At 39.3% G+C, this 19,817-nt stretch overlaps 1 protein-coding gene across 2 annotated transcripts; it reads left to right on the top strand.

Annotated features, from left to right (window-relative positions):
* Positions 1 to 2,699: 2,699 nt before the first annotated feature.
* On the top strand, positions 2,700 to 16,571 carry tpd52 (tumor protein D52). Of its 2 annotated transcripts, XM_079232396.1 has the most exons (7): positions 2,700 to 2,814; positions 11,522 to 11,649; positions 12,198 to 12,346; positions 12,791 to 12,892; positions 14,020 to 14,061; positions 15,137 to 15,185; positions 15,965 to 16,571. In XM_079232396.1, the coding sequence occupies exons 1-7, from the start codon at positions 2,796 to 2,798 to the stop codon at positions 16,085 to 16,087; spliced, it is 612 nt and encodes a 203-aa protein (XP_079088522.1). In that variant the 5' UTR covers positions 2,700 to 2,795; the 3' UTR covers positions 16,088 to 16,571. The 2 variants fall into 2 exon arrangements, with proteins under 2 accessions (XP_079088522.1, XP_079088523.1); XM_079232397.1 differs by lacking the exon at positions 14,020 to 14,061.
* Positions 16,572 to 19,817: the final 3,246 nt, after the last annotated feature.

Raw genomic sequence — 19,817 nt, 5'->3', positions numbered from 1 at the left:
TTTTCTTAATATATAGACTCTTCACTTTCTCAACAGTATTCCCCTCCGACAAAAATAATGTATTTATAAACGATGTATTTTCCGTAAGAGATGGACCGTCGTCGTTGCTTTTCTCCGCTTTGGCCCTCCCGGTGAGAGAATGTAGGTTATGCGGAAATAAATAAAGGTTTTAAACGCATAATGAATTTCAGGGTTCTCGCTGCGTCCGCGCAGGCCCCGCAGAGGTCGAATGGCAACGACTTTCTTCCCCACAATGCACCTCGACCAGAGAAAGGGGGGTCGGAGAGGGAGGGGGCGGCATTTAAAGGAAGATGGGGATCTGTTGATCAGCGAGGGGTCTTTTGTTTTTGAAGGCTGCACCCATTTTCTGCATGCTTGACATCTTTTTTACTTTACTTATCTTCTCAGCCCGTAAATGCGGACTTGTGTGCCCCACTTTAGCCCGTTGCTAAACGAGAATACCATGGTGTTGTCTTAATATTTATTCAGGAATTCTATAAGAACCTGTAGCCCGTCTATAGTACTTTGTTGAGTTTCATTTTACTTACAATATATATGTATATACATTGTAAATATATGTACATATATATATATATATATATATATAATTTTATAATAATAAATACTAATAAAATAAATATGTATGAATATAAAGATCTATACATTATCGTACATCTGTGTAATCATATATGTGTAAGTAATTGTGATATTTAATTTAAATAAAATATGCTTATTAATGTTCCATTACATTTTTATAAACACTCCATTAAAGTAATAACATAACAAATCTGAACCCAGGGCATACAATCATAATATATGCATGTATGATTTATACCATGATTTCTTATTTTATAGTATAGGTTCTGCTTTTATTTATTATCCTAGGATATATGTGTTAAATAATAAATACATATAGACAGGTATAATATAATAATAAAACTTGTTTTTAATTAAGTCATGTGATATGTGACCATGTGTATGTGAAATTGGCAACCTCAATTGACCAGCGAAATGTTATAGCCTAGAGTAAAGAATTTTAACATATCAACATGTACCTTGTGTTTCTGTTTCCTGACATCAAGATCAGGTCCAGCAGGTGGCCCTCTTTCCTGAGAACACCTCTCTCTCTCTCTCTCTCTCTCTCTCTCTCTCTCTCTCTCTCTCTCTCTCTCTCTCTCTCTCTCTCTCTCTCTCTCTCTCTCTCTCTCTCTCTCCCACTCTGTGTATGTGTGTGCATGTGTGTGTGATGCTTGACATAGTTGGATATAAAGTTTCATTGTGCAATTAAGGGCTTTGCACATAGTATGTGAACAAGAGTGGGATTTAACCCTTCACTCTATGAATTTAGATTTGGATTACAATACAGTGGGGGTTGTATCCCACTGGAATGGTTTAATTCCCATATGGGTAATAAGGCATGTCATGTGCAATTAGTGTAGATATTTCTATCTCCAGTTCATACAGGATTGTCTATCAACTTGATATACACACTGGAATGCATTTGACAAATACAATTCCCATAGGACAGTGTTTGCCAAAATATTCTCTCAGGTATGGAATAAATTAGTACACCATTGAGGTATCAGTGATTGAGATTCTGCCACTGCTCACTATGAAATCATATATATTCCTTCTGGTATTATTATTTTTTAATGGTGTCAATGTATGCTCAGGAATAAAACCATTTCAGCATGAATTCCCTAAAATACTCCATGTTGCCATTAAGAAAGACATTTGTTAAGACATATCCGTGTTGGATTGGCTACAGCCACCAGTTGTACTTTCCAGAGGTATATCACTGGCAACTGCCAAAACAAAAACCATTGTCAGATTTGGATAGCAACATGGAAATGTGACATTGACAAAAATCTATCCAATAATTTAAACTCAACAAAAATAATATATTATTTATATAATATTTGTGGCACACAACAAATGTCCATGTCTCCTTGAGATCAAAACAGCAGTCATTTGTATGTGACATACTATGATGTAACTGCGACTGAATCTTTACAAGGACTTCTGCATTATTTTCTTTTTCCCTTTATAACTTATGTTGTAGGCCAGTGTACCCCCTAACCAGCGCAAAGCATTTGTGGTTGAAAAAACTATGTAACAGCACTGTGCCATCAGTGTCTGATTTAATATAGAATATATACAATTCAGTTTAAGAACTTACACTTATATTATTGAATATTTATTAAATAACTATTTTGAAAGGATTTGTTAATTTATGCTAATTTCAAATATATATATATATATTATATCAATATATATATATATATATATATATATCTATATATCTATATAGATATATATATACATATATGTATATGTATATATATATGTATATATATCTATATATATAAATATATATAGATATATATAGTACCCCCATTTGAGAACCACCGCTGTAGGCTATTTACACGTGTATAACTTGATTTAAATGCAAAGTATTTTACGACCATTCTGAATATAATCACGTATAACTGAGGTGTGACAAATATGCACGTTGCATTTGTGTTGTGCAGTGAAATAAAAACAACATCATCAAACTCGAACAGTCAAATAAGTATCATTGCGGTGCAGCTCTGCCTTGTTGATGGTGGAGCACTGGATCCACGTGCTCGCCTCTGTTTACACTGCTGCGTGATGACGTCATATCGACCCCACCCCGCACGGCGAGCAGCCTCGCAACATGAAATAGAGCGAGAGCAGGAAGATCTGCAGCAGCCAAGAGATCAACGTGCAGACTCTGGACATAAAAACCTCCAGAAACAACGCTCAGTGGTACAATGGAGGATGCAGAGAAAGGTAATTAATTTGCTGACATGTCTCTCAGTGGCCATGAACCGGAACAGGTTTCAAACTATTTTTGTCCCACATGGAAGTTGGCAAACTAGCTAACTTGCGCAGTGACTAAAGTTATTCCGTTTTTTTTTAACATATGCTACTTTGGAAACTCATCAAGGGCATTTTTGTGACAGGGATAAGGACATTGAGACATTTAGAAGAAATTATGTTTTAGACACACCATTAGAGTGTCACGGTTTATTTCAAATATCACGGAAGTAGAATATGACACAGCATTTGTTCCAACATGTAACCAGACGACGGGCTCACGTTAGCTTACTTCAGTAAAATATAAAGAAGGAAGTTGTCATTCCCATTAAAGGAAACTAATTGGGCCAAAAGTTTGATGGGCAGAGAACATTTAGTGTAGTTTTAATAAAATGAAACCCTTCGACGAGGTGGTATTGTAATTAAGTTAAATTTGTTAAAAAACAAACAAACAATATTCTGTATTTTTGAACTAGCTAAACCTTTACAAGCAGGTTGCACCTGTTTGACAGCTCATCACTACATGTTTTCTATGTGTCCTCACTGCTCTCGTCAAAAAACGCTGTCTACCTTTCTGGTCCTCTTTGAATTTAAGGAATGGATACGTTTAGTTTAAAAGAAGCACATTCCTATCAGTTCATGTTGGAGGCCTGTGATTTGAATGCATTATACCATTCTTGCTGAACCCCCAACTGCTCCCCGGGCGCCTCACAGGGCTGCCCACTGCTCCCTATCAAGGGATGGGTCAAATGCAGAGAAGAATTTCCCCAGGGGATTAATAAAGGATTCTTTCTTTCTTTTTCTTCTTCTTCTTTCTGTCATGTCTCTTCCTGGACATTTCCGTTCCCGCACAGCAGCCATCTGCCCTCTCATACCTGTAGACCGGCCATCCTCCAGATCTTGTACTTGCTTATTGCCATAGCTGCTTCTCAGCAAGTGCATGTGTTTTGGCTGTAGTTTCAATCAAATTAGACATGTACAACAACAAACGTGTGTGTATAGTTGCTCAAAAACACTCTTTTCTTGTATTTTATTTGAACATGACATGCGCTTGTAGTTATTTTGGAAAGAATAACTCGACAGAGGTTTATTTGTTCACCTCAAGGGGATGCCAGGTAAACAAGGCACGGCCCTGGCCTCATTTCTTTCAGCCAAAGCATTCCTCGACCCCCTGCAGAAATGTAATTTCCTGAAGTCTGCATGTTGTATATTTTGTTTATTGGCCGCAAGGTGAAAAACATATTTTAATGAAAGGCTCAGCATATTTTATATATTGACAGATGTAACACGCTGGATGATGATTTGAATTTATTGATATCGGAGGTCTGTCATCTCGATGTATTTTAATGTACGATTAGTTACGGGCTACTTGTCTGGCTGTTGGTCTTGTGACCATGGTTCCTCTTTGGTAGTGTAGTTTTCCTGCGCCTCGCACATACCTTCAAGGTTTTCCCTTACATGACATTATTTCTACCATCTGTGTGCAACTGATACACCAGCAGTTCAGGCAGCAAGTATCTAAGTTGCCTTTTGTGGCTTTGAAAACTCAGATAGAAAAACAGTTATGGCTTTATGTAGCAGAAGTAAGTTTCATCCGTTTTTGTTCCTTTTACATATCAACATAGGAACTAATGAGTTCTCTTTTTTTTTATAGTCTCATACTCATGGCAACAGTGAAGTTCATTTTGCTGTCACCCTTTTATGCAGGACTCTATGGTTGCTGTATCCTGGCACCATCTGTACCTACGTTCTCATTAATGGTTTTCCTCGTCACTGTCAGCTGTTGGTTCTCAGCCTGCTCAGTCACCAATGTTGCGTTGGTCATGCCTCTCCCCAATTCCAACCTCTTAGCCCTTATTGACACTACCATGACACGCAGCACTCGCATAGCACATGACCCCAGCCCTCCCCTGATGCGTCGCTCTACTCCCATCTGGCTACAGATGCATATCTCTGATCTTTAAGGTGCGCGCTGCAACTACTCCTCTCAAGAAACATAGCAATAATACTCAATTGGCTCATGTTTTTGTAACTGTATTGTGTACCTTGTGGCTATCTTTTTGTGATCGATGTTTCCTAATTGTTCTTATGTGTGTGTACGGGCTGTGGAAACTTCCTCTAATGGAGAACAATAATCTGACTGACCGTTTCTATCTGCCTGTCTGTTGACTGACTAAAAGGGCCCTTTGAAGCATATCATTACAGATATCCCCTTTTTTAAATTTGCGTTTGTTTAATCAGTATATACTACTCGGTGTGTAGGTGTTCTTCCACGTTTGTAAGTATTTCAGGTGAAGAATTGCAGTTAACTGGATGAGCGAGGTTAGCAGGTTTTAGAAGGAGGTCAGTGAGCATATTGAGTTCTCAAAGGAGCTCTCAGGGGACTGTGGTGTGCTCTCCCCTTATTGTGTTTAAGTAGATAACCTCAATGATAACAAACATCTTTCTTTGTACTTTCTTGTACCTGCAGTTGAATGGATTTTCCAGTAGCAACTTCAGATCAATTCATTCCAAAGAAAATAGTCTTTCTTTCTGAGGAATTTATTCCAACTTTCTTTTAGCAATTTACCATTAAGATTCTATTCCCTTTTTTAAAAGTCTGCTGAATATCTCACTCCAGGATTCTACAAGTCAAAACAATTGGGATTTTGTAGCTTGAGAAGAAAGTCCTGCACGATCTACCTTTTTGGACGGAGATCATTTCTGGTATTTTCTGCTTCCTCAATGGAGGCAGAGGTCTCGGCTCAAATCAGATGTTAAAAAATGAGACAGTCGGGCTTCCCCATCAATCTTGTTATTCAAACTCTGTCTCATGAGATTGATCATGAGCAGTCTCCAACATTTTTGTCTTATTAGATTTAATTGAGGCACAACATGAAGCTTTCAGCTCTGTGAACAGTCAAGAGGAGGATAATATTTCGTTATCATCCAGCCCCGTTTTAAAGTCTGATTTAAATCTGAGTTAAATACGACTCAGCCAGCTCGCAGCTATCATTCTCTCGTGTTAAATGCTTAATGTAGGTGGTCTTTAACATTTACTCAGAATTATATCGCTGTTTGCACACCAGTCATGGTTGTCACAAGTTGTTTCTGAAACCGTTCTTGAAAGGTTTGATGTCAGCCATTATTGAACTAAAACATACTACCCAAAGCTCCTAACCTAACCAGAAAACCTGCAGGTTCACCGGTGTCAGAATATGTCCACATTTAATCTCGAAGATTAAAGGGAAAGGTTTCTGTCTATTTCACACCTTTTTGATCTTTGAGCTGACTGTTGCATGAATGAAAAGTAGCACATGTGGTATATGATTTTTAAAATCTTACCGATGTTACAAAAATATTCCACCCTTTAAAGCTTCTGCACTGTGCTCCGCTTACTGCCTTGATAAGAGAGTAATGAAAATCAAAACATCGATGATGACATTTTGTAACACAGAAGAAACTGCAGAAATTGAAAACTCAATTTATGCAATGGCCATTTCATTCCTTGTCATTTACCTTCTTAATGGATAATTTTTCAATAACGTGAGATTTGTCCAAGCAGAGGTCTCACGTGTCTGGGACCTCTGGCAACAGATAGAGTATCTTCCAACATGACACTGTCCAGAGGAACTTTGTGCCTCACTGACAGATGGAGCATAGTAGGTGTGTCGATTTAAATCCTACATAACATAACCGAAGATTTCATTTGTCATTTAGTCTCTTTTTTTGTAATCATTAAATCTTTTCCACCATCCATTTACCTATGTTCCCTCTTACTGTTTTCCCATGATGCACAAGTCAGGTGACTATTGTGGATTGGGCACACTCGCTGCATCCCTGGCCATCTATGTCTCATGATTCTTGTTTTGGGCTAATCATGTGACAGGATATGCCATGAATAGCAAGTTAATGGATCTCCTGCGGTGCTTCATTAACCACTTAAAAATGTCTGTTTCTGGTTATAGTCGGTACTTTGATGGAATTTTTATTCATACTATTAATCATTTATCCAATTCAAGCATACCAGTGATTTCCTGTTAAACAAATGTCACATGAACCCAGTGTTGATCATGCATAAGTTAATGCGCTGATCAGGAGGGCGGCAGAGTTGCAGTAATGTTGAGTAGTATTGTTATTTATAGTTTTATTTATTCATTTTTTAAAGAGATAATTTATCAATACAACCCAACACTAGTTTCTGCGCGCAAAAATGATTTAGCAAAATTAATGTACGGTATACATTTTTGCAAATTAACCCATTTTACCATCATTTTATTTTGTCTCAGAATAATGCAGTCTTAGATTTGACTTTTTACTGTGAAAAAGAGGGCCTCTAAATGGAGTATGAGGAAAAAGGCTAAGTGCATGTTAGCTTAACTTAGTTTAGCTTAGTAGAAATAATAATGCTTAATGTGATTGCATACTAATAAAAATAAGTCAAAAGACAAACAATCTGAGAAGCAAGATGCTGAGAAGGATTAATTGTCCCTGATGCAGGCCTATTTTAGTGCATTTGTGCATGTTGATGCCTGATGGTTGATAATGAGTGGCTGCATGTGTGTCGGGTTCTGGGCTGACATTGCTTCACAGCCTTGCATGACCCAAGTGGTTTGAGATTGTGTGGATGTAGCCTCACTTTCTGACTTTGTATGCTCCGGATGAGTCTCTACCTCCCTCCAAACATACTCGCTACAGAGGTGCACTACATCTTTAGTAGAATCTAAATCCAATAAAGTTAGTGCTGGAATGTCACCTGGCCGTTTTCCTCTTCACTGCAGCATTCAGAGCATCAGTAGGTGCTTGCAATGTCTGAATGTGTTAGACTTGAATGAGACATGACCTATTCTTGCAAAGTTCTTCTCTCTGTGCAGCTTGAATTCCTTCCTCCATAACTCCTTTTTTAAATGCTTCTCAAATGTGTTGTTGGATGAGTAAAACAAAAGGTTTTATATTTTCAGATATCTGGGTGTTCTTGTGTATTTATGACATTGGTACATACAATCATTGACAAAGCAAGAAAATATTCTAATAACAAAAATAGTCATTAGTTGTAGCCCGAGTAGGAACACACAAACAGACGGTGTACATGTACTAGCTCTCTCTGCCACACATAGAGCACTTTTCCTTAAGCACACACACACACACACACACACACACACACACACACACACACACAATACTAAGTGTAGCCTCCGGCAGCCTGTCCCCTCCATTCTAGCTCACTAGCTGCCTCAAACTGGACTGTCCACCCTGGATTAGCGCTTCGCTGTAATCTGGGACACTGCAGATTATGCTTTTCATCTAATGCCCCCCACAACCCCCCCACACTCACATGTGACCAGCCCACACAAATGGGACCTCTTTTATTTCCACCTTGGATGACAGGCTGGATGAAGGAAAGTGAAGGAGGGAGGGAGGGAATTGACAGAAAGACCTGAGAGTATTGGAACGCAGAACCAGCTCTGCTAATGGGGGCTAGCATCTGAAAACGGCACATATTGCGCAAATGGATGGATTGAGAATTGACCTTTGGGATTATGCTGTAGAGGAAGAGTGTGTGTGTGTGTGTGTGTGTGTGTGTGTAACAGCTGCTTGAAGGGACAGGTAACTTATTAACAGCAAGAAAGGAGCAGAGGGTTTACAACGCCTTGGCTTGCTGCAGAAACAGAAAATTGAAATCCGGCTTCACTGTACTCTCACTCTGACCATCTGAAAGCCAATACAAAACCTCCTCCCACTTACACACACCCGTGGATATTGTGTCCCTCTGTCTCACACACACCACGAGAATCCAGGAGGCTGTAAACAAGGAGACGCAGAGCCAGCACGCGCCAGGATCACATGCAGACAATCAGCCCTTGGCTGGCTTTGCTTAGGTAGCAGTGGTGGTGGTGGCGGGGAGGTGGTACTCGTCCCTCTGACCAACAAACACACTACCGGCTGTAAACATGGAGCCCCTGGAGGAATACCACTCTCCGTTTGACTTTGAACAAGGAGTCAACGCCAGCTACCTCTACCTCTCCCCGGCCTACACGCCGCCCAGCTCGCCAGCTGTCAAAACCAGAGGTAATCACAAGGTGGAAAGGGAGAGGCTGGGCGGAGGATGTGAAGTGTGTGTGTTTTGTGTGCGTGTGTGCGTGTTGGACACAAAACTAAAACACTGGTTTGGTTCATTGGGCGGGAAGAATTTTGGGGAACACACAGCTGTGTGTCAGCAGCGTTTGCCACTTCTCAGTTTACCTTCCTTTTTTTAAAGACTTTTAGTAAAATAAATTATAGAAAATGTTTACTTCGAAATGAGAATTTATTTTGATTATTTAATTGCACTAAACTTGTTTAGTACACTAGATGTTTTCATCCATCTTGTTTTCCTGTGTTTATTACACACTAGTTGAAACATAGGAGACAGAAATACTAACAACTATTTCAGTCTTGTCATTTTTTATTTTGGCAGTAAGAATTATTATACCTATAAAATATATACAGGTATATTCAGCTTCCAGACTAAATAATATATTGATTCCACATTAATTTAGCTACTTTTTGAAAGATATGAAAAGTGGCCTTTATCAAAATAACAAAGTACCAACTATTATGATGACTAGGCTACATTAGTGGACTATTGAAGAGCTTTGCTTGTCACTCATTATCACCAAAGAAGAGATAATTATGTGCAGGCAGTTTGGCAAGTCTGTTTTTAGGCATTCTTTTGTAATTGTTTATCTAGTTGTTGTGAATGTAATAGCTGCAGAGAGCTAGGAGGCCGTTTGGCAGAGCATTCTCATCTAAAAAGGAAACGAGGGGTGGGGCAGTATGCAGTTTGGTAAAGCCAGACAAACTTCTGCTTCCACATACAAATCTCTCGCTCGCTCGCTCCCTCCATGTGTGTTTTTTCTTTCTCTTGCTCACAGCACCTATATGGAAACTCCTCCAAGGCACACATTTGCTGCACAGCTACCGCCACACTCGCAAACACAGATCTTACACTGCTGCCTGCAGAAGTGTAATACAACACTTTACATAGCAGATAACTCAGGAGAGGTGTCTACTAAACCTGTTCTCACTCCAAGGAAATGCTGGATGTTCGCTGTAATCTTACAAAGATCAGCAGAATGTGGGTTATCAAAATAAAATAACCATTTAATAAGGAGGGGATTTGCTCCATTAGTGACTGAGGGAAAGTGTCCATTACGCAGTACTCTCACTGTAGGCAGGCACATGCTTTATATATATATATATATATATATATATATATATATATATATACACACACACTGCATCATCAGTGATGGGAAGAGAGGGCGAATGTAAGGAGGAGGAGGTGTGCACTTGTGGTGTCTGAATACTATTTCCACTCACTTAATTTATGTAATGCCTCCCTCTAATTCATCTGTAATATGATTGACAGAGTTTTAGTTGGATGTCATGCATGTTTTGACATATATATAAATATTTTAGCTTGAGACGGCTCCAATCAGAGCTTCTTTTTCCCAATGTATTAATCCCAGTCCTGAGTTTATGATGACGCTTTGTTATTGCAAAGGTGTTACTTCATGAGCAGTTCTCCACACAGTTGTGACGAAATTCAACTGTATTCTTCGTTGGATTTTATATTAATGCTTGTGATTTTGGTATCTCTGTCCTCAAAGAATATTTTGTCTAATTTTAATGGTGTTGGGAGTTTTTGGGTGAGAATAATGAAAAGAGAAAGAGAATGAAAAGAGCGAATAATGCCCAAAATCCCTAGCAATGCTGAAAGGCAGATTTTAAGCGAAGCCAAGTTAATATATTATGAAAGATGTAATTTAAAAATGCATCACATTTTACAGAGAGGGCTGAGTGGTATCAATCTTCTCATCTAACTCTCGGCAGAAAAGTAAACAAGCTAACCCTATTTCCCACATTTTCAATATTTTCCATGAAAATGTAACATGCCATTGTGTTATCTGAATAAAATGACCAACAACAACCAGACGAATTCAAAAGATGTTTTTTTTTTTTTTGGTACAAGGCCAACACAAATTAGCTTACTATTACCATGACGGGTTCAGAAGTTAAATTATATTTGCAAAGGAAATGTTTTAATGAAATGTACTTTTCAGGTCTATTTTGACCCCCTTTCAGCTTCCCCCCTTGTATTGGCACAGTATAGTCCTTTTTGTTTCTTGAGCCGATCCTTTTTTTTGTATCTAGCACATTTGTGTCGCCCTATTCCAGCTCCCTTCAGGCCCAGTACATCTTCACCCGCTGTTTTCCTTTTGACTGACGGCACTCCTTTGCTCTGTTCTCTCACGCTGTCTTAGCCCATGACGTCTCCATCTAGAACGTTCTTTGTATTATTGATGCACTGCTGCTCCTACTGGCCACAACTGTGCTCACTGTATAGTGTATGTGTGTGTGTGTGGGAAATGTATCGGTGAGAGAGAGAAGGTGTTTTCTGTAACGGTACAGTGTAACATTTTTCTGAAGTCCTACTTCCAGCTTCATTTAGATTTTCACATCCTCCATGGGAACAGCGTGGAGTTCAACATAAGCCTCCCCATATCACCTGTTCAGTCACACGGCAAACACGGGCCCAAACATGTCTTTTAAAATAAAAATCGGACTCTATAAAGTGTCTACAGCCTCAAAGTGAACGCCTGCATTGCCAAGTCAGAGGTACAGATGGATTTAACACATTTTTAATTTGACCTCCCAGGTTCCCACCATCATCCGGACTCAGTCCCGGAGATGGGAGAAGATGCAGCGACGTCCGTCGGCCCCTCCCCGCCTCCCCCCGCCATGACGGAGGAGGAGCAGCAGGAGCTACAAGAAGCGTTGGTCAAGGTCAGGACAGGAGGGATTAGGGATTAAACGGGTCTTGGTTCAGGGAGTCAAGAGCAGGTGTTTGACCCAATAATGCAAATGATCGATAATGGTTTTAAAAGCAATATCCAACAGCTTTTGATAGACGCTTTTGTGTCTGGCAATAACTTGTACATGGGTAATGTATGCTATGAGCGTCTTTTCATTCCCAGCTTGAGAAAAAACTGTTAGTATCCAAATAGTTGTTACAAATAGATCCGTTACCAATGAACAGACCAATACATTAATCAACTGTTGCGGCTCTATTTAAAAAAAACAACAAAAAAAAAAACATGACATTACAATCCACCTTTACGGTCTTTTTTTTTTTGGTTGAACTATAGTTAAACTAAAAATAATCAGACATGGTTAAGCATATCATGTACCCTAAAGTGTGTGTGTGTGTGTGTGTGTGTGTGTGTGTGTGTGTGTGTGTGTGTGTGTGTGTGTGTGTGTGTGTGTGTGTGTGTGTGTGTGTGTGTGTGTGTGTGTGTGTGTGTGTGTGTGTGTGTGTGTGTGTGTGTGTGTAGGTTGAGGATGAGATCCTGACTCTGTCCCAGGTGCTGGCGGCCAAGGAGAGGCACCTGGCAGACATCAAGAGGCAGCTGGGCATCACACCTCTCAATGAGCTGAAACAGAACTTCACCAAAACCTGGCAGGAGGTCACCACCTCCACCGCGTAAGTGTCTCACCTAACACAGTGTGCTGAACTGAGCGTGCACTAGATTTGACTTTATCAGATACTTTTTTTTTTTTTTTTAAACCTCAACTGCCTAATGTTTCCTTTATTTCTGTACTGAGTGCCTTTTTAAAATATAGTAAACTGTCAGTACGGTTGAGAGAAGACTCTTTCTCTGCTGAACAATGAGCAATAAGATGTCAGTGTTCTTGACAAGCTGCCTGTAGCATGTGCGGGTAACGGGTTTTTATATTACAGGAAACGAGCAGCATTGTGATGCTTTCAGGCTTTCTAAAATAAAAAAAAGACATTGAGTTTTAGTTCTGACTTTGATGGCTCTCTGACGTCTTTTGATCTCTGTCTCCTTTCATCACTTCCATATCTCCTCTTATTGCTGCTCATGTCTTCTCCTCATTCTCTTTCTGTCTCCCTCCTTTCTTCAAGCTATAAGAGGACATCTGAAACATTGTCTCAGGCAGGTCTGAAGGCCACAGCAGCGTTCTCCACTGTGGGCTCGGCTATCAGCCGGAAGCTGGAGGATGTCAGGTGAGTCAGACAGGAGACTTTAAACATGAATTATATTTTGTGAAGCAAAAGAATCTTTAAGAAACAACAGTGTCCTTTATTGCGCTGAGCAACCTGATGATATTTTTTCTAGAAATTGCACGGGGATCTCAAAGTGCAAGTTAAATGGGCTGAGAGATTCAGTCCCTGAATATTTACTTACTTTCTTTCCTACTGTCTATTCCATTATTACATTAACACAATTATTTGTATTTCTTGTGCATGTAATTGACCAAATTCTACCAATTTAAGTGTGATATTGAGGTATAAATGTCGGCGTAATAGAATGTGGGTCCGAGTCAGGCGGCAACCTCCGGGTGTGAAAAGTGAAAAGGCCGCATAAAAATGACTTATTCAAACAGCCAAAAAACAAAATGGCGACGGACAAAATACAAAATTTCAAGGCTTCAAAACCAAAGAGTAACTTCATATTGACTACCATCCATTTCTTATATCCAGTCTGTGGTCTGACATGATTCACAACTACCAGGTTATGTAGTATCTTCTCCTTATTCATCAAAGGGGTTATTGTTGTAGCAGATTGTAGATTGGTCAAACGGATTGATTTTTTTCATCACATTCTGCTTTCAAAGTGCCTACTTTAATATCTACCAATACATTATTGCTAATAGTTCCTGGTTTAAAAAAGGCTTTAAAAACAAGCAACAGATTGTTCCATGTGAGATATGGCCCCAGATGACCCCTTCAATTGAGATCCTAATCTGTCTTCTCCCCTGTCATCCTTCTTCTCTCTGGATTACTGAGCTGCAAACAAGATTATTAGGCCCCTCAAAGTGTGTGTGTGTGTGTGTGTGTGTGTGTGTGTGTGTGTGTGTGTGTGTGTGTGTGTGTGTGTGTGTGCGAAGATACCCCCCATAATACACGGGATTAGTGCACACCCACTGTGTTAATACACAATCAATCTTAATGGGATAAAGCAGGATTTATAGGATTTATGCACTCAGAATACTGAGTGAACATATCGTAGAATAAATGAGGATACATGTGCCTGTCTTTCTCTCTTTGTTCTGTCTGTGTTAAACTGTACTAAGTTGATCACTAATGCCTACCATGCTAACACCTTTCTCCTCCATATTGCTGTCGGATAGCACACGCTCATTGCAACACTCCGCTAGTATGCCTGTCATGAGGTAAGGGGAGTTTGTGTTAATGTGAGTCTGGCACCCTGTGGTGCCCTCTGAGCTACATGTGTTGAATACAATATGAAAGAGGAGAAAGCTGTACAATGTGTTTGTGCAGCACGAGAAAAGATAAACTTGTTTGGCTTTAGTTCAACATGCCTTGTCTCGAGTGTGTACCTTGAGGAGCGACCACCACTAAGCGCTACTGTGAGCTATCAGGAGAGCTGCAGAGTTTATTATCTCGCCGAGACAGACCTCAATTTTGTCAAGTTGTTGGAGGTTGTGCAAAAATCTTGAGATAAAAGACATCTTTGAAGCTAGAGGCATCATCGGTTAGCTGTGAATTTGGAAACATCCACTTTCAGCAATGGAGAAATGCGGTCCGTCCAGTGTTCTTTGCTGGGGTTTACTGGTGTATTCACACACCGCCAAAGTCTGAGCCAGTTTGATGAGGTGCAAGTCTGGATGTGTGAGATAAGAACTGCAATTATTTTCCGTTATCAATGAATCTGTGGCTTATTAACTGAATCATTGATTAAATAATTATTTGTTTGGTCTCTGAAATGTTAGAATTGAGTATTTTATTTAGTATAATTTAAGGGGATGTCTTCAAACTGCTTTTGGCTTCACCAACAATCCCAAATTTAAGAGATTTAGTTCATATATTCAAGTGTTTCATATTTGACAGGCTAGAACCCCTGAATTGATTCATTGTCTGTCAATAGGCTTATTTAATAATCGTTTCAACTCTATGTGAGATTAAATATATTACATTCATCCAAACCATTCTGACCTATACCCAACAAAACATATGTTGCCTCCTACCATCCTGTTCATTCTGCTCTCTTGGTTATGTTTTCATGAAAAGGCAACACCTCTTAGCACCTTTTGATTGGAACAGAAAGTCACTTTAAAGTCCTGCATCGTCCGTGTCCTCTTCAATAACATGACCTCCTCCTTCTGAAGGGGCAACTTGTTGGCTGTATCTCCACTTTCTCAAACTAGAATGTATGAGCATGTCGAATAAATTCACACCATGTAGGGCGACCTGTGATGTTGTTATTTATGTCTCGTTCTTTCACAGGAATGCACCAACTTTCAAGTCATTTGAGGAGAAAGTGGAGACTTTGAAGGTAACTGATTAGGAACAAGGCTAGTAGTGCGTTTTCAGATATACACGTTTCAAAATGTTTACGTGAGAATAGTTGAAGCCCAGGGCCGTGTATGAAACCACAAACTATTTTCTAATCAACATTTAAAGTGAGACTCTTTAACCTCTGCTGTCCAGTGGCCACACGTGTTTATCACAGAACAACAGCACTTTGAATTTATTTTAATTTCCCAACATTTCAAGTCTGTATTGTAAAAAGAGAAATGTCATAAAGTCCAGCAACTCGAAGCGTTATGCAGCCACGTCTACAGTAGCTTACGCTGGCTGCAGTAAGCTGCTGGTCATACAGGCCAAAAAAGGCTGAAGCAGCAGAATTCCTCAGTGTATTGAACTGAGCAAAGTTTTATTGCTGTGGATTACATTTAAAGAGGAAGATACATACATTTACAATCTAAGATCTGTTTTTTTTTATGGGATATTTTCATTACATTGATTCATTTTAAATTGTAGCATTTTACTTTCAGGAATTTTACCAGAGATTTCAATTTAAAATCCATAAAAAAAAAAAAAATATATATATATATATATATATATATATATATATATATATATATATATATATATATATATATATATATATATATATATATATATATATATATATATATATATATATATATATATATATATATATATATATATATATATATATATATTATATATTACATATTACATAGTTAAGTTATGGGAGTCAATAATGTAGTTATTCTTCCTCATCTTTTCTTCCTCTCCCTGCTTCAGACCAAGATGAGTCCATCAGCGTCCACCGATGTCCCCGCCCAGCAGGACGGCGACATCCCCTCCACCGAGACTTTGATGAGTCAGCCCGACGACTCGGACACCGAGGAGACGCCGATGAACTGAGACCTCCCGCCCGGCCCTCATCCCTTGACCCTTTCTGACCCCTGGACCGTAAACACTCGCCCCTTAAACTCTTGTGTGCCAGTCTTCTTTTATCGGAAACAAATGACTTCCCACAGCTCGTGATCTAATTGTCTGGTCTTTTTGTCTGACACGTGCGTTCACTGGTTGATTGGTGTGGAAACTGAAAGCATGGGATGGGAAGGCATGTGGTCTCGTGTCGATCGTATATATTATAGTCCACTCTGGCTCGCTGTGGGAGAGATCCTCCATGCTGTATGACTTTCCTTTCCTCCTGCTCTTCTTATTTCTCTGCTTTTGTCCAACCAGCAAAACTCCGATGCCAAATATGCTCCTAAATTATTTTTTTCATTCTCAAATTAACACCGTTTCATACTTAGTTTGAGTGTGTAGAAAATTGCACAAATATAGAAATATTACAAACTTGATTAGAGAAGGATTTATACATAAAAAGTTATTATCATAAGCACTTGTTGTGTCTTATATTATTTCTAGGACGCCACAGGATCATAAAGTAGTCCAACACTGTGTTCAGAGTATGAATGTTTGCCTTTTTCTGTCCTACAGGGACACCACCTTGTATACTCAATCCCACAGCACTGAGCCGCTGATTCTGTTTGTCTCAACTGCAGCCACCAACTCCAAAGCTGGTATCTTTTTAAAACATTTAAAAAACACTTTAGACTAAAAAGCATCCCTTTTACCATTGTTAAGAGTCTGTCAGAAAATGATCTCCACGCTTAGATAGTTACAGGAAAACATCCAAGATCAGCGGATCAGCGGCAGAGCAAACACACAGTCAAGGTTCAGCCTTGACCCGAGGTGAGAGTGGAATGAATCCGTCTCTTCCAGAGCCAGAGCCAGAGTCAATATTTAAACACTCGTCCATTGTTTCTGCTGGGAGGTAACACCTAGTCTCTCCCCGTTCTGTCATCCATTTGAAAGCAAGGCAAGAAACCTCACTGGCTGTTACATGTATCCTGGTGCATAATAATGGTGGAAAAGAGTCGGTATCCGGTACAAGTTTGACATGATTAGTTTCACCGTGGTAGCGGCTCTGCAGATAATTAAATTGGACTGTCTTTCATTTGGTTGGTCCACCACTCCAGACTGAAGCCTTAACAACCTTCACGTTCGTCTCAGGATTTTTTGTAATAACTTTGAAGACATTATCCAGTCCAATAGTTTGGTGTATGACTAAATACCTGCAAAATGAATGACATTCCCATCAGCCTCAGCTGTGTTCAGTGCCAATTATCGAATGTTATCATGCTTTCCTGCTAGATGGTGAACATGGTAAACATTACAGCTGCTTACCATCAGCATGTTTTTGTTTTTGTAAGCATGATAGCGTGCTGCAAAGCACCACTCCACTTAATACAGCCTCACCCAGCGTGTAGCGAGGCTGGAGGTTCTTAGCCTGGTTACTCCTGAATGTTCTGTTTGGAGAAGTTTTATAGGGAATTGCCCACCATGATCAAAATCAGCTTTGTTTGCTAACTGCAGGATTTACAGGATTTAAAAAAAATACTGCTTTCATACAGATCCAAAACTATCAAACAGTTACGCTCACCATAGTTGTCTAACATGCACAGGGCTACTAAATGAAACCTGAAGGTCAAACAGAGTCAATCTGAACACGGCCATTGTTTCCTCTGGTAAACATGAAGACACGAGGACTGAAGGCATATTTCTAGCACTTGGGAAGGGCTAGGCTGGTACAAGTCTTCCCCTGCTGGTGGACGAGTGAATAAACAGGAATATGAATCAGCTCTCCCACTTAATCATTAGTGCTGCACTTTGCCACACAAACTGGATCAGCACCCAGGAAGTACACCACAAACAGGCCGAGGGGGATTTCTGCTATTAAGGTCTTGTTTTCAGCAACCATGACACAATGTTTAGCTGTGCAGTATGTCCTCATGGTGAGCCATGATCTGGTTCACTGAGAGAATCTATTATCGCCTTTTGTCTCAGAAATGAGGGTGCTGTTCATATTTAGTCATACATGATGCACACACACACACACACACACACACACACACACACACACACACACACACACACACACAATTTGCTTGTTCTTTAATTGGAACCTTAGCATGAAGACATGGTCTAATTAAAAAGACCTCTGAAGAAACCTTGTTCTGAGTTAACTAGTGTCTTTATGCAACAACGACGGGTGCAACATACCACTGTGTTAGAAGGATGTGGCCTTTAACACACCAGTGTGTCTAACATGGGGAAATGCATTTAAATTGACCCACAGAAGGTCAAAAAAAGTACAACCATAAAGAGAAAGCGTGATTAAACTGCAGTACCTAATGTGAACACACGAGGGCAGCCAAGAATAGAAACACCACTTGATGACTTTATTCGTCTCCATCCAGACTGCACCTGTTTCAGACAGCAGGTTTGGTTTAAACTCTGAAGTTAGTTATGTGTCTGTCTTTGATCAATATATAGTTTTATTTTCAACTATATTTTTCATCTTCAGGTGTTGGCCCCTGTGTTTGTACTCATCAGATTATAGTTAAATAAATATATTTACAATGTAATGTAGGCTACAGCCTACTGCATGGTCAGATTCCCCCACTTTATCCTTGATTCAGGAAGGTAAGTCTGGTAATAATGAATTAATCTAACTAGCTATAGTAACTATAGTTCTCAAGCAAAGGTAGTGGAGTAAAAAGTACAATATTTCACTTTAAAATATTGGGAAGTAAAAAAAAAAATGTAGCAGTAAAATTGAATTCTTTAAGTAAAAGTAACTCAAAAGTTGACTTAAATACAGTATTTGAGTAAATGTACTCAGGTCTATTCCACTACGGGGAGCCGAACTTATCATAGTTATAACAAGAGTTACGTTTGTACTTTTAGGTGTTCTTAAATAAAATGTTATTGATAGAAGTGTTCTATGAACTCTGGGTGAGAAAAGAAAAGACACAGTGACAGCGGCTAATAAACAGCTGCCAAAAAACTTTATTCAGTTAAAACCTCCAGATTCTTCCAGTCACACAGATCACTCTGAAGAAGTCTAAACTGTAAACACAGAGTCAAACAACAACAGCACCAGAACAAAAGTAGTCCGAAAACACCATTTACAACAATAACAATGGCAGTTTCTACACACAGAGATCGGATAAGAAAAAGAAACTGGTACAGAGGTTAACAGTCAGTGTGTGTTGGTTCTTCTTTGAGAAAAATCATTATATATAATTCATTGCATTACATTGTAGAAAAGAACATAAGAAAACATCATTGGTGCAACAGAGTATAGTATTTGTGATAAAACAGATATTGCAAGTGCTTTGTGTGGTGTGTTAACAATACATAATCAACTGTTTAGGTTGAATGTGTGACACTTAACTGTCTATGATGGAGCAGGCCTTGTTTTAAATGTGCAGAGAGAACGTTCAGTTCAAACATGGCTTAGTTTGTGTGTGAGTTTAGAATGCAGAACATGCCCCAGATGTCTTCCCATCACCCCAACCACGGAGAGTCTACAGACGCACTTTGATGGAAAGGAATTTTAGTTATGAGAGGATTTAAGTCACTCCCACGTCTGTTTGTCAAATATGAAGCTCCAACCAGCGAACGTTAGCTTAGCTTAGCAAAAAGATTGGAAACAGGGGGAACAGTATTGCCTGGCCAAAAAGTCCAAAGCACAAAAATGAATACATCATAAATCACTTGTCATATCGGTTCAAAA

Source organism: Taurulus bubalis (assembly GCF_910589615.1).
Source record: "Taurulus bubalis genome assembly, chromosome: 16".
In the NCBI taxonomy this organism is placed as follows: domain Eukaryota; kingdom Metazoa; phylum Chordata; class Actinopteri; order Perciformes; family Cottidae; genus Taurulus; species Taurulus bubalis.
Note: the sequence above shows the minus strand (reverse complement) of the source record. Positions and strands in the feature narration are given on the sequence as shown.

What these genes read in the sequence shown, in the direction of transcription:
- tpd52 (XM_079232396.1), top strand. An exon ending in TACAAGAAGCGTTGGTCAAG is followed by an intron (nt 11,650 to 12,197) that starts GTCAGGACAGGA and finishes GTGTGTGTGTAG; the next exon opens with GTTGAGGATGAGATCCTGAC. An exon ending in CGGAAGCTGGAGGATGTCAG is followed by an intron (nt 12,893 to 14,019) that starts GTGAGTCAGACA and finishes GCTGTCGGATAG; the next exon opens with CACACGCTCATTGCAACACT.